Source organism: Grus americana, chromosome 2 (assembly GCF_028858705.1).
Source record: "Grus americana isolate bGruAme1 chromosome 2, bGruAme1.mat, whole genome shotgun sequence".
NCBI classification, from domain to species: Eukaryota; Metazoa; Chordata; class Aves; order Gruiformes; family Gruidae; genus Grus; species Grus americana.
In genome coordinates this window covers 116,460,208-116,484,193 of record NC_072853.1, presented here as the reverse complement: position 1 = coordinate 116,484,193, position 23,986 = coordinate 116,460,208, and the positions used below count along the sequence as shown (strand labels likewise).

At 40.8% G+C, this 23,986-nt stretch overlaps 1 protein-coding gene across 1 annotated transcript in view; it reads right to left on the bottom strand.

Moving 5' to 3' along the window:
- SEPTIN7 (septin 7) overlaps positions 1-22,169 on the bottom strand; it is an 82,361-nt gene extending 60,192 nt beyond the window's left edge. Inside the window, exons 1-2 of the mRNA XM_054814643.1 lie at positions 21,673-22,169; positions 2,781-2,883 (exon numbers count right to left, since the gene is read on the bottom strand). Of these exons, the coding sequence (XP_054670618.1) occupies positions 2,781-2,790 (10 nt within the window). The 5' untranslated portion in view covers positions 2,791-2,883; positions 21,673-22,169. The remainder of the gene's footprint in view (positions 1-2,780; positions 2,884-21,672) is intronic.
- Positions 22,170-23,986: the final 1,817 nt, after the last annotated feature.

Genomic DNA, 23,986 nt, shown 5'->3' with positions numbered 1-23,986 from the left:
CAATAGAAATGCAGGACACAAGGTGGTTTCACCACACAGTGCTATGGCCAACCCCATCATCTCCAGGGCAATGACAGTAACTCAACAGCCTGGGGAAAATGCATTTTATGGAGTACATTCATAGTTTACGCACAGGAAAGGTTCTGTAAAACTGATCTCCCTGCAAAAATTCTTACTGGAAACAATGTCAGATCTGTGGAAAGCTGTACTACTTCCTCAGTGACAAATCTTACATCATTAAACTGAATTGTTCCTACAACAGTCAGTACACCTGTACAACCATATTGGCACGTCTCTCCAAAACACTGGTCCGGTGACCTTTGACTATTACACATTTCAAGACAAGGAAGCCAGATATCACTCTATGCACATCTTTTAAGTTTAACCAATAATTCCAGACTAAACGGACAACTGGAAAATAATTGCTATACAAATGCATCAGCTGCAACATCAAGCCTTACAAGCACCTGAAAATAGTTGGACACAGAGATTACAGATCCCAAACGTAATTTGTTTCCTTTCTTGTATCTGTTTAGCAACCACAATTATTGGCTTTCTCATTTTTCATTTCAGAACAAACAGGTAACATACTGACACCGAAGAACCTGTAAATAAAACATAGCCAGCAGACTAGTAATTGTGCAATCTACAGTAAAAGGCAGCCATGCCTTCTGGTAGGAGAAAGAGCAAGCAAATATTTTAGATTATCTGCAAGAGATGATATATACAATATTTCTTATTCAGCCAGCACTGACCATATATATATTAGCACTACATTCTAAAACTTTTAAGTTTTAATAAATAGATTATAGATAATTCTCTTTACTATTACAGAACAGTATAAGGTCAGCTAAAGACCTCAAACCAAGTCAGAGTACACTATCTCAAAGGATGAGCACAGCAATAATTACAATTCTAAGAATCTAATTGCACGTGACAGTACAATGTTTGCCAACAAGTGCTCCGTAATACACAAACTATTTAATTTTCATATTTAAAATACATGCATCTTTTCAGAGCATACTATTACCAGACACATCACTTTGAAGTCCCAGAACAAAACCATTTCTCTCCCCAGCCCCTCTCCAGATGTTAGAGTACTAAGAGATCAGCTACCATTTTGTTTAAACACTCACTTTCAAATATCTGATTCCTATACTATGGGGGTTGGAAGGATAGAATTAGATGCATTTTTAATTTAGAAAACTACTGCCAATTCCCCCAGTAAACTTTCAGACAATGGCACAAATTCGCATGCAAATGAATTAAGTCTTAGTAGTAAGTACAAAAACATTAAAAGTAAAACTAGTAGCAAGATTTTCTGATCAACATCGCATTTTCAATCTAATTTTGGACCAACTTTTCTTCTCCATGGCCCAATTTTCTACAGTTCCCCTAAATGTAATTGCATTAGGCTGTATTACAGGTAAACACAAGAACACCAAGGTAATTGTACACACTGTCTCCAGTTCTAACACATCACTACATCTACTACTTGTGCTTTAAGTGACTTGCTTTCTGTGAGAATGAAATTCAAAGTACAAATTATACCCCATTCTAGAATAACACTTTATGAAGACAGTTGTCTCCCTTCCTCCTCCCTTTTTCCTGTGGATAGCAGAAAACCAAATTTTATTTAAGTTTAAACAATTTTGTACCAAATAATGAATTATGTACTTGGATGCAAGATTACAAAGGAACCTGTAATCAAGTTCCAAAAGAAGAAAGTAACTCTCATTTTAAAATTCTAACTCACTTTGTAATCAAAAGAAAATTATAAGTGATCTACAATGACTTTTCACCAATTTGACCTTGATGTCTATCTCTGTCAATAGCACTATTACATAACATGCTACATGTACATAATGACTGCACAAGATATCCATTGTATTGATGGCAAAACATCAAAGCATTATCAAGCTAACCAAATTACAAGATAGAGGTAGAGATCAACAAAAAGACAGTTGGCTATTATAAAACGCTTTTATTATTATTATTTTAACCACTAGCATGTTAAAGCTGAGTCACGTATCCGGTATATATGTATCAGTTACACAAATGTACCCAACCTTAGTAACTGTCTACTATCACACAAGTACTCAAAAGAAGCGGGGGGTGGGGGGAGGAAATCGGATATCCTAGCAGGACAGATGACAATTTGGGTCATCACTGAAGCCTAAATGAACTGTTCTGCAAGGCATTATTCATCCATACCAACTATAGTTTCCCATTCTCTGCAGTCCATAGGGAATGCATTGTTTACATTTGGTTTTCTTTGCAACCATACAAACTAGAAAGGTTTGTTTAAATGAAAGCTTTGATTTTATAGCAAAGTTTTGTGTCCACAGAACTGCAGGATATACAGGATCCTGATGCCTGGTTATGCACAAGGAAAGATTCTAACTTTACTTTTGGATCCCAGTTTGCCATACTGCACTCACAACTGTAAAAGCAGTTCAGTATTTCTATTCAAATGAAAATCCAAGTTCAAATTACTTCTATTACATCATACTCACAAGTCACATTTTAGCCTAGATCCACACCAAACTTTTTTCTTAGACTATATGAAATATACAATTCTTATTCCTTATTCTTCTCCTCCTCATCTACTTGCATATCAGACAACATGTTCTTTTTAAACACTCTAGATTTAGCAATCTAGAAGAGGAAGATCCATATTTTCTCATGAGATCACAAAAAACTATATTTACATCACCATCGCAGATTTTAAGAACTACATCTTCAAATGATCACCACTCAAAACAAAGAAAGAAACTTACCTACTACCATGAGCGTGAATTCAAATCCTCTCTTCACAGACTTCCGGTAAACTTGATTTGGAAGATTTGCAAACCCCACATATCCTTCAAGGTTCTTCTGTTGCTAAGGCAAGAGATATTTGGAAAAAAAAAGTTAAAATAAAAGTTTGTAACTTCTTACTTTGCTTACTTATTTTTTAGTTATTTAAACGTTCACTTCATTTTCATATTTGCAGAAAGGTACTACCTATCCAACCTCTCAACACCCTACATTGTCTACATCAAAGAATGAACTGCAACAATAAATAAGAAAAAAATTTTTGTTTGACTGGATAGCCAAAAGATTGGCATAGAAAGTTAGCTATGCTAACAGTATTTTGAGTAAGTACAATCACCACATTATGACTGTGCAAGCACAAGAGCGTACAAGCACAAACAGATTAAAATATAAGCAATTTTGTTGCAATGCCCATTTAAAATGCAGGCAAGTAGTATGAGCATAGCTCTCCTATACTGCTGAGAGTCATGGTGGTACTGATTAGAGGGACTAAGTTGACACTCCCTTCTTCCAGGTCACACAACTGGAGGCCTTTTTTAGTACCTTCATAGTACATCTAGATCTAGAACCTACGTTAACGCAGCATGCATCGCAACAAACCCTTCAGAAAGGCAAAACTTGAGTTGCCTTGTACTTTGACTAAGTTACTCAAAATATTGCCTACTACAGAAAGAGATGATAATTCTGGATGTTAGTCATTACTCCTCACCACGCTAATGAAAATGTGGAAGGTGCTTAAATGCTCCTCCCTCATTGTACTAGACCTGGTAATTCTCCAGTGATCAGCCATGCTACTTTTAAACTGTTCCTCCAGTAGAATCCTAGAAATGTGTTTGATGTCACAGTAGGTCTGAGAATCTTCTTATAAGACAAGAAACTTTAGTTCTTTTACAGAGAATATGAAAATACTTTCAGAGACAACTGTCTAAAAACAACACAAGGTCCTGTTTCTCATGAGGAATGACTTCAGCCTTTAAAACCACAGACTTTATGTCCACCCAAAGTTGAGAGTATATGACCTGATACTACCTCAATTTCAGAGCTTAAGAGTTATGCACATCCACAGAGCTGTCTACAAGTTTGAATTCCCCTCCCTAATATTATCTTCAAGAGGATAGAGGGATTCTAAACAAATTTAAAAATCTGTTCTACTAGTGGCACTATTGCCTCAGAACTTCTCTGTAAGAGTACAGTTTATTTACATTTGATAGGTGGTTAACTTATGCTTATTTGGATGTTTTTCTAAATACTGAATCAACAGAATAAACTTATTACAGTAATAACTCCTAGAGTTTAAAAAAACTCTTAAGTTTTCTAAAATTAAAGCAAACATTCCTTGCAAGGATATAAAAACCACTATCCCTTTTAAAGCATTGAATGCCAGAAGAACTAGCCTCTTTGCAATCCAACCGCACTAGTCAATGAATCAACTCTCTGCTTTTAAGTCACATAACTTATTTCTCCATTTGCCAAACAATTATTTTCGAGCAACAGTACTCTCCTAGAAAGACATATTATGCCGGTGCTATCAAATTTAAATAAATCCAAAAAGTCCAAACTTAGCAGGATTACTTTGGAAATACAGATTTAATCCTAGTGCAAATTATTATCAGCTCTCATTTAGTGATAAAACACTGTATCAATTCTCCAAGTTTAAAAAAAGGCAGTATCCTTGAACTCAAACTCATATAGAATAAGAGAGGAACATCTAAGGACAGCCAGCTAAAGCTAGATATTATGGCTTCAAGTTCAAATACACACAATACAACAAATGTCATTACTACTTTAAATGTAGGAATGTTTGCCTTGTGTCATCAAGAAACTCTCTTTTTTTAAGATGCTTTTTGTTTCATTTCAGCCTTAGCTGCAGCAACAGTCTCAACTGAAAGGTCTCAAAAGGATAAAAAAAATAAGGCAGGAATTTAAAAATCCAAAGACTGTTTAACTTTTCCAATCTATTGCCACAACTACATGTGAGGAATACAATCCATCACATTCTAAAACCATGAACAGGAACCAGTGCTTCAGAGGTACTACATGACATACAGGTGGGTGCTCTTTAAGATATTAAAGAGCTCCTTAACAGTACAGGTTCTTAGTAACTACTAAGGATATGCAACTGCTATTCATCCTACCAGATGTAAAATACATAATCACAGTCAGACACTCCTTATAGCTCTACTTGTCAACCACCTGCATCTTTTAATGCCTACATACCTTTCAATATATATCATGCTTACCAGAAACAGCTCCGCTCCTCATTCAATCTAGGTAATACTTCTTTTAAGTAAAAGAATGGGTTTAAATGTAATTCTTGTTTTTAATTAATTTTATTTCTCTTCCCTTCCCCTTCACATATAGCTCCACATTTAGGATAGCTTTACTACTAGGAACTTTAAGAATGCTGAGCATGAAATGCTAAACAAGAATAGATGGCAACTTCTGGGTTGTTTGCTCTGTTAAGTGCGTCTATAGCATTTACATCCACAATTTTAGAGAATGAAATATAAATGTTACTAACCAGAAAGATGTATGAAGTGTTACATTTGGCATTAATGCTGTATTTAAAGTGAGCATTTACGCTCCATAAATCAGATGCCAGATTCAGATTTCTGGTATACCAATACCAATTAAAATTGATGCTTTCAACATACTGATTTTTAAAAGGCTGCATTTGTTCACATTGTGCTACTTCTAAACACACTAAAACAAACTAGAAATTGAGTTTCTTCAATTCCTGCAAGAGCTTTTAAAAGAAGGTAATTATTACTCTTTTTGTTGAAGCATTGAATTCTACTGTATTGATCCTGGTGCCAGGTGAGATCTCATGTTTCTAATACTTACAACAGCTTCCCCTTAACTTCTATCCCTTCCTGATTTTCAGCCATCTGCTACCTAAGCTCAGTTTCAGTTCACCTACTAAAACCTTAATGCTTCTTCTATTTCCACAATAGCTATAATACATCTTTATCAAAGTAATACTTACAGCTACTTTGTAAACAACACATTTCCATCATTTCCAGTGTTGAAGACATCGATAGAATACATCCAAAAGTAGTCCAGTAAAACGATGAATTTGAACCATTGCAGCAATGAGTCCACACAGGTGCAGCAGCAATCCAGAAAGAGAAATAGGAGTGGTGTGAGGAGAGAAAGAAAAGGAAAAAGTTACTTACATTTGACCAAAGTTACCCACAATATTTTTAATCCAATATGCTTAGCTTATAGCATTTCATGCCACCTTAGTGTGCTTTATATGTATGACAGCTTCATTTCATGATAATACACTACATGACCTCCACGCCATTTAATGATAAATACAGGTAGTTTACTCGATAGTTCTTTTATATTCTAGTTATTCAGCATGCTTTTTGTTTACCATATGCTATCTGAACCTGTAATAGGTTCAAGGGCATTTATTTTCTTCACAGGTGCTCGCCAGAACACGTAATCTCATTTCACCAAGCTACTGCACAATATTTTTATTTTAGAGTGGAAAGGTACAAAGATCAAAGCCATCATCATTGTGAATGAGTCTCAGGATTTTGTATTTATGTATCACTATACATACAGTGAACAGTGTCAATTCACTTAATTTGCAATACTGAGCATTGCAAATACTGCTGCAAATTTGGGCATAACTGTCTTTGTTGAACAGCCAGAAAATAAAGAACAAATTAGGGGGCACAAGTGTCTGTCCAGCATCACCTAATGCTGTGGATAAGATACCTATGCTAGTTCTCCAATATGGCACTTAAAATACTTTAACCACAAATCCATATCAAAAAGACCTTTAAAATGTCTGTTTTTCACTAAACATCTTCCTGTACTTGAGCATTTCAAGACACAGATACAGAAAAAGATTAAAAAATATCTCAATATCAAGTTCTAAGCCAGCAGTCAATGATGCTTCTGAGCCCTAACACCCAAATTTTTAAATCAATCCCATACTCCCAGAGGCTCAGAGACTATTTTTAGAAAGTTTACACTGTGATGGAGACTACAGTTCAAAGTGACACTGAAGTCCCCTTCTCTCCATTTCCACCTAATGGGATACGAGCCTTCTGTTCTTACAGTGCCCCTCATTCTGTCAGCATCTGGAGCCACAACAATTCACCACACTGGATACTTCGCTGCTGCACTCTTCTGAGAGGACAAAAAAGCAATGCACTGCTGATCAGTTCCAGTCCCAGTCCCTCTCCATGCCCTGCAGAGGTGGCACAGGGTGCTCCACGTAACTTTAGGAGGATAGATGCACACGCAGCAGAACTGGAGCAAGCTCCACAGGCTGGAATACAAGTAATACTGCAAATCCTGCAGCAGTATGAATGCCCAAAAGTTTTTGTATCAACCACCTTACAGACTATATTACTGTAATTTATTATGGTGCACATCACTACTTTCATCTTTGAAACAAGATAGTGTTGTCAAGCACAGACAACTTCTACATCAGTTCACCAAGTACACAGGAGGGCCTGGTTCCCTAGCTGTTTAAATTAGACAGCATGGTTTTACAACCATCATCCAGCGAGAACAGCCACAGGGACCAGACCAAAGTTCCTGCCTTCAACAGCAGCCAGAAACATACACCTAAGGTAGCACATACAACTGAGCACACAGCAGTATTTCTCTAAACACTTCTGTAGCCACCAAAAATCCACCTCTCTGGCATTTCTAAGATGGGGGAATTTTTCCACCTAAATATCATTTGATTGATTTCTCATCCATGTACGCTTCATGTACATTCTTCTTAGCATCATGTAAATGGAGCATCCCCAAAAGCCCCTGTACCAAGGACTCCTGATTAACTGCACATTGCTAAAGGGCGGACTTTATAATTTCAAAATCACCACCTGTTAGCTTAATTGCTGCACAATACTATCTGTGTTGGAAAACAGCCTTAATAATCTGCATTGAAAAGAAGCCATTTCACACCCCTGATCACCTCTGCGGCTCTTCCATAACACTCTTCTAGCTCTGTAGTCTTCCAGAGAGATCAGGGTGAGAGCTATATACAGCATTCAAGAGGCAAAACAGTCACAGATCCAGAGTCTGATGATGTAGTATCTTGTTCTCTATTTCTATCTTACTGATTCCCAACATGCAACTTGTTTTTTTAACTACTCTTGAGTACTGAGCTGATGATACTGTGAACTGTACACAGCCACAAGACCTTACTCCTGAGCTTTAACAGATGTTCACAGCTAATCACTGAGCATACAGCAGTCTGCACATACATCACTTTACGTTGACCTATACTGCATTTTAGCTACCATTTTATATGAAGTCTTCTAACATTTTTAAGGCCTGGTAGTTGTTCATCATCACTGTTCTAACTTAGCACAAATGAAGGCAAGCCATACAAGCAATTACAATTTTGGCCTTAGCTGACTTTTGATGCATTCACTCTGTACACTCTATGTTACTTTAATGTAGGTCTCCCCAAGCAAAATGTCAAAGTCCACATAAAGCAGCTGCAGAGCTGGTGTTTTTAGATCCCTCATCTGAACCAATGGATTAATAGCCAGCAGCAAGCTGCTGTAACTATGCAAATGAGCAAAAAGAGAGAAAGGAGGCACCATCAGTAGCTTTCCAAGGAGTTTTTAGAAAAAACACTGACAATTAAAAATTGCCTTTTCCTTGTTTTCTATCAAGTCTATCTATCACCTCTGTTATTGCCCAGACACCATAATTTACATTTATTCTGTGCAGTGTCCAGGAACAATAAATCTAAAGTCATTTTTTAGGTAATACCATCAGGGCCAAAAAGATGACAGTCTCTGGCATAAGGTCCATTGTCTGACAAAACAGGACAGCTTAACTGTCTTATCAAGAAGGGATGCAAATCCAAGGTGGCTAAAGCCATTTTTTTACCTCTACTACATCCAACTTGAGAGCTCAGCTCACACTCTACACGGGTAAGTGCAGCTGCTGTGCGCTGGTAGTAACCTGTTATATGATGTTATGAAAACACTTCAAGGATTTATGACCTAGCCAAACTAGCAGCAAATATTAACAAAGACAGCTGGAGAGAAAACAGAAAGAGACAAAACAGAAAAGCAGTTTGACATTGGGGGAGTCACTGTCCTTTCCAATCAAAGTTAGCTTTGGAGCTTTTAAATCAAACTTACTCTAAAAGAAATGCAATACACTTTTCCTTAGTGTCCCAGGATCCATTATTTTTAAAAGCCTCCAGAAGCATCACAGAAAAACCAAGACTTGCTGAAATCTGACCACAATTATAAGCAACATAAAACAATCTTAGAAAGGACACAGATCCCCATTGCATTAGGCATGCGATAGCAATGTTACTTGTCATCAACAATGAAAATAAAAGGTGATCATTTTTAAGTTTTCACACATTTGGACGAGGGAGCACATTCTGAACATATTTTTTTCTACAATTTACATTTGCTATGGAGTCAATTTGCTCTTGTAAGATCTCTAGACATAGGGCAAGTTTCCTTTATGCACAGTTTACTTTGAAAAGATGCCAAAACATAAGAATTTCCACCTGCTCTAACACTGATTTCAATAAAGCTAAAATAATCTTTTTAGAACTTTTAGCTAATTTCTGCATACTCTTTAGCCACAGTATTTCTATTCCATTTCCTACCATCATGCTACGAGTAAGATCAGTTTAACAGAGTTTCTAGTTTTATACAGAGAAAGACTAGTTAGTGTATAAAACACTGTGTACTTACATTTCCTCCAATATATCTGACACGGTAACTTTTTATTTTCTTCTTTCTAACAGTGCTAGCTGTTTAAAGTCTCCACATCAGTATCTAGAAGCCTCCAAAACCTGCAAGGCCTAGGGATTTACCTTACCAACATCTCCAAAATCCCTAAAAGCGTTCTACAGTTTAACAAAGTCTGCATTTTTTCCGACTTTCACTATGGAGGCAATACACAAAACATACAGCTAACACATATCCCCATCTTGTCCTGCGACATCCCAGAGGCAGATAGTACCTGCACATCTTGCAACTGACAGTTTTTGTTTCCGCATTCTTAGAATAGGAACTTTACATAACAGTAGTTAGTGTAGCAATGCTTCTACAAACCCTGAGAACTTGTTAGTATAATAGATTAATATATATGCAATCCAAATTAAAAAAAAAAAAACAACTCAATTTAAAAAGTACGGAAATAACACTATGAAAGGGGGAAACTTACCAACTCCAGCTGTAAAGTTAAACTTATGCTGAATAGCTACAAATACTTTGAATAGTGAAAGGCAAAATGTGAAGTAAAAACGTTTGTCAGGTCAATAAAGTCTGCTATAATCTGCATGGTAGAAGTCTAGTACTGGTGGAAAGGAAACCAGCACTTTTATTCTCTCAAACAGAGATCAATTGTAGCCAGCAGTACCTATTAAAAGTCTTCTTTTATATTAAGACAATTTGGCTTCCAAGCACAAACCTAGGGTCTTGCCTATATCAGAAAAAATTAAAACTATCCTCAAAAAAGATCCAAAAAAAAAAAAAAGAAAATTATTTCAATGTGTAACCGTGATTAAGAAATTACGATCTTTTTCAGTCTCTAGGTGCAAGCTGATTAAGTCAATAATTAATAACTTCAATCACTGATCCAGTGAATGCACTTTCAATTCAATTGTTCCTCAAAATCTCACTGGGCATAGTGAGTCAGTGTAGGTGAAGAGTAAGCTTCAGACTGTCTCCCTCTTCCTGCGCCAGACGCTATCATCTGGTTTATTAACAGATAGTATCGAAACACACGTGACGTCTAAGAGCAAAACAATTCTGCAATAAGGATTCTGCACCGTAAAAGATCAGAAAGAGCAGACAGCACAGTCCACCTCCTGAGCTACAGGCTGCATGTCCAGAAGGAATGGAGAAAACTCTGAAGAAAAACAAAGCGGATGTAGCAGGCACACTAACAAACCTTAACTTGTCTGTTAAAAAAAAAAAATTGCCAGCCTTCAGAGCCAGTGTATGGTATACAAGGGCATGCCTGAGCAGACTGTGCACAGACCGCAGCAGCTATAGCAAACACAGCCAGCGCTGCAGTTCTTACAGCGGCCAAAGATGTGCAAGACAGACAACTACAGGAAAATGAAGTCACTTAACTAATTTAGAAAAACAAAACTATAGATAGATGGGGGGAGGAAAAGGAAAAAAGGACGTCAAACTACCAAAGCTGGCCTGTATAACTACAGCACACAATATTAAAAGAAGTTCTACCCATGGTTACTCTACAAAACGTTCAAGTCAGCCACACATACTGACAGTTTTTATGTAGTAGTTAATCCTTTGTTAGAATTAGCTAGACAACTAATTTCTTAAAGAAAAAGTAAACATTTTTTGTGCATTTTAAATACAATTTAAAAGTACGGGAATACAATTTTAAAGCTTCCTGTTCTTTGTGTGCATTTTCCCCCTTTATTCTGGCTTTAAAAAAAGCTTTGGTCTCCCTGGAGAAAGCAGCAGGCAAAGCACCATCACATAACAACTTGCATTTAAGTGAAATGACCAACTTGGAATCAAATTTGACAGTAAAGTGACCCATTATCTTCCACTCCATAAAGCAGGGGTCAAAATGACTATAGCAAGAAATAGCGCAGGAGACAGGAAAGCTTACAGAAAGAGGTCACCGAAATGGCAAACAGGGAACTAGTGTCAGGAACAGCAGCAGATCAAGCATCAACCACACGTCACTTGGTGTGTCTATTACCACTTTTAACCTTCCTTCCTAACTCCTCCTCCTCAGTTTTGCTATCACTGAATGTTTATTCAAATAGAAACACTAAGCCAAGGGCTGAAGATAACAGATGCAAAGGAAAAATATTTTGAAAAAAGTGATGAAAGATTCCTGGACAAAAAAAACCTCCAAGGGAGGGGGAAAAAAAAAATCTATACTCCACTTCATATTTAAGATGTCTCTTGTCTATTTAGTTTGTGGAAGTCTCCCAAAGAGATGTAAATAAGAGATTTTAAAACAATAAAAAAAAATAGGGGAAACTTTCAGGCAGTTTTACCTCACACTACTTTCACCTCCTATGAAATCAACTAAACCATAGGTTTGAAGAGAGTAATTTTTACAGACATAGAAATTCTCCACAAAGTAGGTTAGTGCTTCAATCAAGAGAGACCATTTCAAGAGTCTTACTTAGCACTGGAAACACAATAGAAAGAAGCAACAAAGCATAGTAAATATCAAGAAACACATTAAAGTATCATGCTGTAATGTATCATTTAGTTCCTTTGCCATTTCCTTTTAATCTAAGTTACTGTTCAGCATTTTTTCATTTCCTTCAGGTTCACCTTGACATTGCATTTTCCTTCAAACTTTGCATACAGATCAGTCAGTTAACACAAAGGGTCAGCAGGTTGTGATAAATTATGGTTTATAGGTTTAGACCTATTTTAAAAAAACAAACAACCCCAAACCAACTGATTCCATCCCTCTCCTACCCCAAATCTCTGGGTGAAGCAGCACCAAAGGCTCACATCTGCCCAAGCACAGGAGTGAATTTTTCAGGAGGTGTATCTGCAATCCAACTGGCAATATTTCAACTGAAGGACTCGGGGAAAAGGGATTTGCAGGTGTGCACTCTGCGCTCCCTTCTGTTCTACACCTTGGATACCAGCAGAAGTGAACTCCCCAGCAATATATCCCATTCTCCTCATCAAGCAGCCATAAGGACAGCAGTACAAGAAACTGTATTGTTACATTTCTAGCCTAAAGGGCTACTATCAGATCTAGTAAAATTTTTTGAACATGTAGGTGCAGAAATGCTAATGAGAGGTGAATCACTCATGCAGAAATACTCAAGTATGTTCAACACACTAAGTGGAGTGTGTTCCTCCTAAAATCCTAAGACAAATTACAGTATTTCATCTCTGGTGCTCCTGTTAACATGAGGAATTCTCATTTAAAGTAACTAGGATGAAGGGCTTTTACCATACAGTCATGTATGGTGGATGCAACTTGTTCCCATATGGAAGCCATCTGGCTTTCTGTGTATTCTCTTATTTTCCTATACTAGTTTCTATGCTGAACACCTCATGCTCTGACTTACAGAAGCCTTTAGAAGTCCTGTAGGTTTCACCAAGAAAGATATTTTGAGCTAAAATTTTCTAAGAGACACATCCCTGTCACTTGACTTTTAAGGTTTATTGTATTTTTGTGCTGTAGCAAACTAGCACCCCAAAACAGTGAAAGCCAAGTACTTCTGACAGCACCGATCCTTTTGGCTCAGACAAGCAATTTCTTTGGAAAAATTAAAATGCATCTTGAGACTATCTTAACAAGCTGTTACCAACTAATCATTTAAAACACGTTTTTATGAAAAAAGCATTGTGGTAGTTCCAAGTTAAGTTACTGTATTTTTTATCACTTGAAGCAGGTTAGGCATTTTTCCACAGCACTCATCCCCCCCCCATGACAGCATATTTTAATGACACTAAAAGACAAAAGTTAGACTTTTAATTATAAATTAAATTTTCAGGATATTCTGAAATCATGTTTATTTTTATGTTTCCATACTTCTACTACAAGGTTCATCAAACACTACCAGGAGAGGTCTTCAGGGACATTATTAAATTACTAATATTTAGAGGATTTTACTTTTTACTGATTTGCACACTGTCTGAGGAGTTCTGTATTCATAATATAAAGCACCAATAAGACCAAGATTAAAGAGAGACACAGGTGCTATTTTAAAGAATTATGTCAACTAATAAAAACCTCTCCATGTGTTAAACTTAGATGTTTTGAAACACAGCTGGCTGCGTTGTTTTTAATTGTCTTTATTTTTAAGCTAGAGAGATACCACAGAAAGATAGCTCCCATTATAATTACTGTGTAAGGAAGACAGTAAGTAAAAGTTAAGATTGCTTCCCTGCGGGTTGCAATGGCAACTGATACAAAAGAATGGTCCATACTGATAATAAAATATATCACCTAGGTTTAATATTAAGACTATTACAATATATATTTTGGTATAATTGCAACTCATCTGTAGTATAAGTTGGCAGTTAGAAACCTTAAGTTTTGATTTCATTTACTCCATGTCCAGGAATTACTTTTTAACTTGGCATTTACTGCATACATTTTTTCGAAGAGGAAGGCAACCCATCTGAGAGCATCCAGAACACCAGCAGTCTAATCGCCTTGGATGACAAAACGGAGGACCATGAGGACCAAAGCCACAGCTTGATCGTGAACCACCCCAGTGATCAACAGCACCAAATCCGTCAGTTTCTCAATTTCCCAAGTACTTTTGATTTTGGCATTAGTAACAAAGCTGGCTGTGAAGAGCATGCATTACATGGTCCAACATGAATACCAGCAGAGCAGCTATCCTGCAGGATTAGCCATGCTAAATTTTAGAGTGGGAGTTAAGTCTTCTCCATACCTGGCTGCACACCAGAGTACTTGATGGCCAAGATTCACAACTGGGAACACAACTCAAACGAACAAGAAACCCAGAATCATTTTTGCTACCCACAAAGACTTGAACATACCGAAAGAGAGTCACCTTTACCTAAGGGGATATGGCTGTCTTGCAGGCATGTTGTTAAGCAAGAAGCCTGAGACACAAAGCTAGGACCAAGTGAAATTCATTCAGCGACCAGGTTAGAGGCTATCCATTGAACATTTCTTTAGAGAAGCTGTGTCTTAATCACTTTCAAAGTCTTCCCCAGAAACCCACTCTTGCACACATTTGGACAAACAAGATGTCAGTGACCCCTCATTACTAAGGGATTAACATTCAAATAACTTCACTTCGTCTGCATAAAATACTGAGTACTGATACAATTTTGCAATCCCCTGCTGAAAAATTCAACTGTTTAAGGATTCAGAACACAACACTTAAAAGACCTTTTACAGAGGCCCTGTAAATGCCTAAAAAGGAACAAACACCAGCCAGCTCAAAAATCAACTTGCTAACTAAATTTGAAACTGCTGGTAAGGAAAAACACCCTGATGAAATTCCCAGCTTTCCTTGCAAACTTTTATAGGATGGGGGCTCATTACCTCTACCTTCTCCTCCTTTCAAGCATCTAGTCTTCAGTATTGTTTTGAACTTGTAACATAAAGACATCTTTCCTTTAACTGATTAAAAAGGAGATCCCTTTTATTCACAATCCACAACTTTACAACGTCTGAAAAAGGACTGAACGACCATACCCTCTAGTTTTTGCCCCAGTCTGTTTAAGGTCTTGTTCCCTATTTCTTCAGTCTGTCACTTACAAACTGCAGGTTCCTTCCACTGCTCTGAAAACTTACAGGTTTGCAGATACCCACAGAACTGCAAATAAGAGCACTGAAGGTCAATACTTGGCACCACTGAACAGTAGGAGATAACCATGAGCTTCAGTAACTGATACTGCAGCAGTTTGAGACTATTCTCTGGAAGTTCTCCCCCAACTAAGTGCTAAAAAATTAAAGAACACAGAAGGCAGCAACAGGATGGCTCCCCTTTACCCATCATCAGGAGATTACTCAGACCTTGATTTTGCACCATCTGGCAAAGCCTTCCAAGAGGGAACTAATTTAATCTTGAATCTCTTGGTTTGTTAGTATACCTTTACTAACTACAATTAGGAAGCGTTCGTTTCCAGAAGCAGGGGGTGGGCAGGAGAAATAAGAAGATGGGCTTCTTGGCCTCGTTCTACTTTGGAAGTTTTCACTATCCCAAACTTGAAACCATTCAATTACATTTAAGCCAGCATCTGGAACTCAGATTTTGAGTCATATACTCTGAGTTTTGCATTCTTGTTTTGAAAAGCTACAGTGAGTATTGCTAAGATTGCACGGCCAGAAAACTCTTTGCTGTCAGAAAGCTTCCAGAAAAATTACATTTCTCCAGCAACAGCTTTTAATGCCTCACAACTGCTTTGTTTTTGACAAGTCAGCTAAAACTGGTATCTCAACTTACTTAAGATATCATCACAGTTAGAATCTCGTCAGGACTACAAGACCCTCTGCACTGCCAGATTTCTGCAGCCATCATTAGCCAGGCCTTTAGTTTTGCACATCACTCAAGAAAGCCCTAATGCTAATATTAGTATTACCATAAACATCTTAGGTAATGATGCAACAGCAGAAAACAAAAAACAAGTCACCTCACCCAGTCAGTGCTCAAGGAGTAAATGATAGCAGCTGAAACAAGAGCCATTAAACTTTGCCCACTTGTGTTTATTCTCAGTTAGGTCATCAGCTCAGCACCAAGGGGAGAGTACTACCTTTTAACCACTACCATTCATTCCTGCAACAGGATAAGGTTTTCCTCTTTCCCTATCCTAGCCACCAGTAGAATGGAAATAAACAAGTTGTACAACTAGATCAACTACCACGTATCTCTTCTGCCTCGGGCACACTACCACAACTTTCAGCCTACATTAAGATTCAATGCTGGGGTAGGAACAGAAAAATCAAGCTCACTTCTCTTTGCAGCAGTGCCATGTTATAAAACAGGCACTTAACCAGGATTGCGCATACCCATCTACTGCCAAAGTGGTCGGCTGAAGTTCCATCTCTTGTCTAGAGCACACTTGCATTTCTTTTTTCATGCCAATACTTCTGTGATCCCATGATATGAAAGGTTCAGGGACCTCAAATGATAGAAAGAAAAATAATCTTGAAGAAGAAAAACCAGGCAGTTCCTATGAGTTAAGCTCCAAGAACTGACTCACTGTCAGGTCAAAGAGGCACCGCTGTGAGGGTGGGGAGAGCAGCAGAACTGCCTCCTTTCAAGCAGCTGGCCGACAGATTCACCCAACAACCATAGCATCGGGTACAGCTTAGGCTTCCCTCATATTGGTTCTGGTAGCTGTACAGTTAGGGAACAAGCCAGATTAGTTCACATATCCAGCGGAAAACTACTCTACCCTAAGGTTAACTTTCCATTACATCAGCAAGCTCATCTAATCATACCAGTATATGAACACTAGAGGTAACACAAAAGAGAAGAAAAAAACCACACAATCAAGACAGTATTTTTCAGCTGCAGTCCAGTTATACCACCGCAAGCCATGAAATCACATGATAAGGTTCTAAAGAAAGAACAAAAAGGAAAGCAGAGGATACTGTTTGAAAATACTGCTGGGCATACTAAAACTTCCTGCAAAACTGTGAAAGAATTACACATAAATTGAGATTAAAACACTCCAACTGGCCAACACTGGAAAAGGTTTTATTTAAGCTTAATGTCAACATTAACTTAAGCATTCTTGGCAATGTTGACCACCTCACTAAGTCAAATTTCATTTTATTTAAAGTTCAACTTGAATCATTACATGAATGGTCTTTTAATGTATAAGATATAGAAAGAGGTAATATTTGATACATTATTCTTCTAATAATCTGCTGCCCATAGTAAAGTGACAACCACTGGCACCAGTACCAATATTCATGCCATCTTGCATTTTTCTCAGCATCAACTGCAATGACCTGCAATGCCTTTTCACACAAATGTCACACCAGAAATTCTGCCATCAATGATTTCAGCTGCCTTTCTGAAAGGTCTCTTTGTAATAACATTACTGTACGATAGACAAGACTATTTTGATTGGAATTTGATAAACTGCTACTTTGCAGCTCAATGGTCACCAACAACATTAAAGAGCATGCCTTGATATATCTAGTTTGCATTTCTCTTTTTCTGGTCATTTTTCCTGTCATGCTTTACCCCAAAGCAATGGAAAAAGCTTAGTATGTGATATTCTCTCCTTTGAGAGCATGCTTCTAAGACCACTGTCCCCCCCCTAGTCCTTTTTGTGCTCAAATGAAAGACAATTCTAAAGTCAATTATTACTTTTTTTTCCTTCAGGTCTCACATCTTTTGTGAATATGATGCCATCTTTCTATTTAAAAAGCTCTATTTTAAAAATGCTGATACCAAAACTAGGTACTGTATCTTAGTATTGATTCCCCTAAAGCTATAGTGGGTCAGAGGAGGAAGAAAACTCCGTAATGTTTTAATCAATCCTCCCCCTGCTTATAAGTCCGAACATCTTTAATAGTCAGGTTAAAAAAAACCAACCAAAAAGCACACAACCGTTAAATGTAAAACAGGAAAAAAACCCCAATTAAAACCCCTACATCTTGAGACATGATCTTCAATGCTGACAAAAAAAAAATTCTAAATCTTCTGTTCTAGTAAGAAATAATTCAGTTCTATTTTAGTTGCTTAAGTGCTTCTGAATGTAACACCCATAGTGTTATTATTCTGTAATACTGCTTCCAAAATTATTTGCAAATGCATTCTGAACTACCATTGCATTAAATGATAGAAACGTGGCATGAAAATGGCCACACAAAGAGCCATTTGAAACTAAGCTACGGAGATAGAATCACTGAAGAACAGACTCCCCATAAGCGGCTTGAAGAAGGGCTACCGGGCAGTGCACCGCTCCATGCAGTGGCACGACCAGTCCAGACACTGAAGTCGGCGTGTGACTGGCAGGTTTCTGTAAGGCACATTTAGAAGTGTAGAACAGCACTGATGCAGAAAAAGTAGAAGTAAGATTAAGCGGCTTTTGCGTGAAGTCCAGGATGTACATCAGAACAAGGTTTAGTCAAGCATGTTTTACATACCTCTAGCTCAAACTCTGTCAAAAGGAAAGTGGATACATATTGTCTTCTGAAGTACTTAAGGGCCTACTGGTTACTTTTCAATTTTTAATGTAACACAAAGAAAGTCATAACTTACAGCAGCTTCACAGCCATGCTCTTGCAATGCAGCAAATATCTGGTTTTGCAGGGCAGCTGCATTAAACTAAAGCAGAAGGCAAAACTACAAGTTATGTAAGTAAATACTTATTTGATTTTTTCCTATAAAAAAGACCAAACACACACACCAATAGAAGAGAGCTACCTGATGACATTACAGAGCTATCACAATGCTCCCATTAAACCAGGGCTGGAAAAAAGTCCAATTTGACTCACCCCTGACATACATGAAACTCACTCTGGCAAGGTGAACAGGAAGTCGTAGGTTTCCGTGAACTGAGTTTCTGGCTCTCGCAGTTGAGAAATGTCTTTACCTCACCTATGCCACCACCCCCACCTCTGCAAGACATCTACAAACATCAGTTCAAGATGTTCAAACCCTCCTAGGGAATAGTTTGTATCTGCCTACAGTTTAACACTACCCCAAATTTGAATTACTAATTTAAACGAGACTTAACTAAACTACTTAAATGGTGACTAAATGCCATTCTAATTACAGAGAACACATTTGCAATTAACTAGCTTATTTCAGGAGCTAGAGCACCAACTTACAGAAAACAGAACGTCACTCATACATACACATCTCTGGTCTAGACAGGTTAAGTGAATAGTCTGGCAATAAATTAAAGCTAAAAATGTATGTCACGCTACAGTTCTGAGTAGAAACCTCTCTCCTACACCTTCTCCAAGGCAAATTTTCCTTCACTGACTCTGTATTTAAAGTGAGGTTTTGAATCTGTAGCCATTATATTTTATATCTATTTGTTGTCTTAACAGGTATTTTAAGACAGTGTTAAGAACACCACCACAGCAGCACTGTGTTAAGCTACTAGAACTGCAGAAATTAAAGTACAAGAAGTATGAGCCTGACCCATGGAAGAGAGTAATGAAAGTACCACTAAGTTGCCAGCCAGCTAAAGAAAAAGGAGAGAGTTCTGCTGTGCACATTTAGACACTTTTATGCAAAAAGAAAGCAAAATCTATTGTATTTTAGCTTACAAAGACAACAAATCTGATCCTTTATTTCTGCATAAGATAAACAATCGGGTTTTTATCCCTATATACACAAACACACGTTTGTTTGTCGCACTGAGTATACATCTGAAGCACTGTTTTAACTGAGACTAGTCACTTGTCCTTGTGGGTAAACTGAAGGAAATGCTGTGAGTTATTATCAGCACACAGACTGATGTGCACAGTTCTGTGTGCATTTGCTTCAATTTCAGAATGACTAAGTAGTCCTTTCTTCCATAGTAGCAAACACAGAACAGGTGATGCTCTTGCATTTCAATTCAGGTTTCACCACAGACAAGGCAGTAATGGCTTTTTGAAACCTGCTTTCCCAAGTAAAATTTTTATTTACTGGTTTTTGTTATTCACATGTCAGCTTAAAAAAAAAAAAAAAGCAATCATCTGAAGCCAGGACAAAATAATGCTCTTACATTCACTGATGCTAGTAATCTCACAGAGCAAACAAGACGCAAACATTACAAACTAAGCAGGTACCAAGTGAAAGATGTTAAACACTATACAAAACATATCTTCCTCAATTTCCTAACATTTCAGCAGGCAAAAGCTTTAAAATATATGTAGACAGAATTAATAATATTAGCTTGATATCTCAGTGAAAGTTCTAGTCAGAAAGTTATCACTTAGCACTGAAAAGCTACTACTACAAAAAAAAAATCTTAAATAAGAAGGGATGGTCTACCTTTTAGCTGAGATGTACAGCAGTAGCCCATCTAACTTTCAAGGGAGCTGAGCCTGCATATTCACACAAGCTGACATTTTTTTGGTCCCAATATTAATATAAATCATAAGTATTTATACATATGGAAGCATTTGTTTCACTGAACATAACCTAAAGCCACTGTCAGTCAGAGGCAGATTCTTAGGGCTAAGAAAAAACATTCAGTGAACGGGTACTTCTGACAGTCTTATGTTCACAGATTTTTCATCTGCAGGAGGCGGCACACAAACTGCACACAGAAGATTCTTGAACGTTGTCTTCCACAGAATTACATTTGTACATAAGTGGTTCAGCGTGAAGTCCACAACTTCATGCTAAAAGAAGTTTAGCTGCTTTTCCTTAAGTTGCCCATTAAAAATCTTCGTATATAATCACTCCTTTTCCCAGTCACCCTCCTGAAACGCTAAACCACCCTCCAATTTATTTTGCAGCACTGGTTCGCTAAACGAGGGGATCCCACAGAAACTGCTCATAAAGCGTTTCATACAGATTTCCGGGGGGGGGGGGGGAGCTGCTCGTAAATTGGAATTTTTAATTTTATTTCTTGTTTTGTTTTAAAAACGACCGGCCGCAGCCGGCCGCCGCTGCAGGGGCAGGAGCCGGCCGGGGCGGCGGGGCAGCGCGGACGGGCGCGGACCAGGCGCCCCGCGGAGGCGGCGACCAGCCCCACGCACGCCCCGGCGGGCGGTAAATAAAAGCCAGACCCGAGCAGCATAAAGCCCACCAAAAAAGCCTTAAAAAAAAAAAAAAAAAAAAAAAAAAGCAGCTACAGAGGCGGGTAGGCGGCTGGCGGGCAAGCACGCCGCGGTGCCTTCGGCCCTCTCCCGCTGCCACACACGCACCCACCCGCGCACAGGCGCCCCCTTCTTCTTCCTCCTCCTCCTCCCCCGGCGCCGTGATTTCAGTCCCACCCGCTCCTCTCCCGCATATTTGAAGGCTGCTTTAATTCCTGCAGCAAATTCCTCCCTCCCAAATTTGGGCGCAAAAGGAGAAAAGGGGAGGAGGGATGGGGCGGGGGGGGAAGGGGAGAAAGCGAGGGAGAAGAAATATCTCCGGCATTTTCGCCGCCTGGCTCCCCAGCTCCGCGCAGGCATTATACAATTTCGGCGAGGCAGGAAGTGACTGTGGGGAGGGGGGAAGGCGGCGGCGAGGGGGGCTGGAGCTCTATCTGAGGAGGAGGAAGGCGAGTAGCGGCGAGAAGGACGGGGGGCCCCGCGGCGGGGCCGCCGGTACCCGCCGCCGGGATGGGGGTCTCGGCGGTGCCCAGTGCCCTCCCACCCCCCACCCCGCTCCTCCCGGACTGCCTCCCAGCCCACCCATCATGGAGACCCCGCGGCCGCAGTCTCCCGCCTCGGACTGTCACGGCCGCCCCGCGCCTCGGCCCCGGGCTGGAGACTCACCCATGGCGCTGGCCGGCGGCGGTGGTATCGCTGCCGCTGCTGACGCTGGGCTCCGGCTGCCTGCCCGCCCTCCCTCAGCCGCGGCGGCACCGAGCGGGCCGCCCCCTCCTCCCCGCGCGCCTTCCGTCAGCCAACCCGGCGGCCGCCGCGGCGATTCTTCAACGCCCCTTACGCCGATTCCGCCGAGCGGCCGCGGCCCTTCCGCACAGCGCCTACGCACGCGCGCCCGCTCTGGCGGCCGGACGGACTTAGCGGCTCAGCTCGGCGCGGCTCCGCTCCCCTCGCCGCTGCCTGCTCCTCCTCCTTCTCCCTTGCCGCCTCCGCCCCGCTCCTCACACGCTCGCTCCTTGCCCGCCTCCCCGAGCACGCAGCGGCGGCGGCTTCCGGCTCGGCCCCTCGGCTCGGCGTGGGTCTCACCGCAATCCCCACGTCTCTACCCCCGCCTCTCCCAGCCCGGGATCTAACTGTTATTTCCTCCCGCGCTGTGTCAGAGAAAAAAAAGACCGCTCGGCGGCCATTTTGAAACCGGGCACACTCAGGAGCGCGAAAGCGCCACCGCAGCCGCAGGGCTTTGCCCGAAACAAAGATGGCCGCCGACTTTGACGGGCTGGGCGAGGCGGTTACAACGCCCCCTCCTTTCTCCGGGGCTATTCTCGGAGCATCGCTAGTCCGTACGCGCCTTGCGGAGCCCAATGAGCGCTACGGCGCCTTACGCTCTTTCCGCTCGCCCGCTCGCTCACGCAGTTGGCGTGTGAGAGGCCAGCAGGAGAAGGAGCCCCGCGGACGGGGAGAGGGTCTGGGGAGGCAGCGGTAGCCCCTGGGCCCTTATTGCCGGGGAGCGCTCGGTCTGCAGCACTGCGGCGGCCGGTCAGGCGTCCGTCCCTCTGCTCCCCCGCTACGCCCTCCCGCAGCCCCTCGCCCACACGGCTGAGCGGGCCCCACCGCGGCGGGCTGGCACCGGTCTCTCCCTCCGGCGTGGCCGCCCCCGAATGAGGTAGTTGGGTCCCATTCATAACTATCGCATCACTCACGCAGCCACCGCCCAGGCGGGCGTAGAACGGCTCCCCGCCGCGGCTGCGGGCCCTGGCGGCCAACACGCCGGCCTGCGGCCGCCGGGGCGAAGCGGACCGGGCCGTTCTCCCCGCAGGACGCCGGTGGCTTTCAGCCTGGTGTGGGCTCTACCCGGCTGCCGCTGCGGCGGGGAGGTGAAGGCACTACTGAGCCGGTAGTTTCCCCACCGTCAGACCAACAAATGGGCCCGAAGCCTGGCCTTTCTTGCCATCAGCAAGTGATAATTTCGTGCCCAAGTTCTCCAAAATGAATGAGGACTCATTTTTAAAAATATAAAATACCATTTTTTTTTTAGCCCACCAGTTCTGGGCGCCCCAGTTCAAGAAAGACAGGGAACTACTGGAGAGAGTGCAACAGAGGGCTACAAAGATCATGAGGGGACTGGAGCATCTCTTGTGTGAGGAAAGGCTGAGAGAGCTGGGCCTGTTTAGCCTGGAGAAGAGAAGACTGAGAGGGGATCTTATTAATGCTTGTAAATATCTAAAGGGTGGATGTCTAGAGGAAGGGACCAGACTCTTTTCAGTGGTGCCCAGTGACAGGACAAGGGGCAACGGGCACAAACTGGAACACAGGAAGTTCCTCCATTCCATGAGGAAAAACTTCTTCACTGTGAGGGTGACCGAGCACTGGAACAGGCTGCCCAGAGAGGCTGTGGAGTCTCCTTCTCTGCAGATATTCAAAACCCATCTGGACGCGATCCTGTGCAACTTGCTCTAGGTGATCCTGCTGTAGCAGGGGGGTTGGACTAGATGATCTCCAGAGATCCCTTCCAACTCCTGCTGTTCTGTGATTCTGTGATTTGAACGCAGCTGTTGGCAGGCACCAGATAAAATCCTTCTAGGAGGCCAAAGGGGTTCTTGTGCACCCTGGGAATCACCCTGACAAGCCCTACTGCTTGGGCTGGTCTAGCACATCCCCAAGACCGTGAATCGGCTCCTTTGACATGCTGCTATCAGTCAGGGTAAACGTCCTCTGCAGTAAAGAAGTGACACTGGAAAACGATGGACTCCCAAGAGAGGCAGAAAAATTACTTTTGCCTTTCCTATTCCAATACAGCTCTCAATGTTGTATTTCCTTTTTATGTTTGGGACAGGTATCTTTGGAGCCTTTTAAACTCTGGGATATTTTATGCCCAAACTGAAATACTGGAAAGCTGTATTTATAGTTCGTGATTTGAAACTTAATATACTTTATTTTGTGTTAGGGATTTCTGAGTATGGTCCGTTCCTTGCCTTTTCTTTCA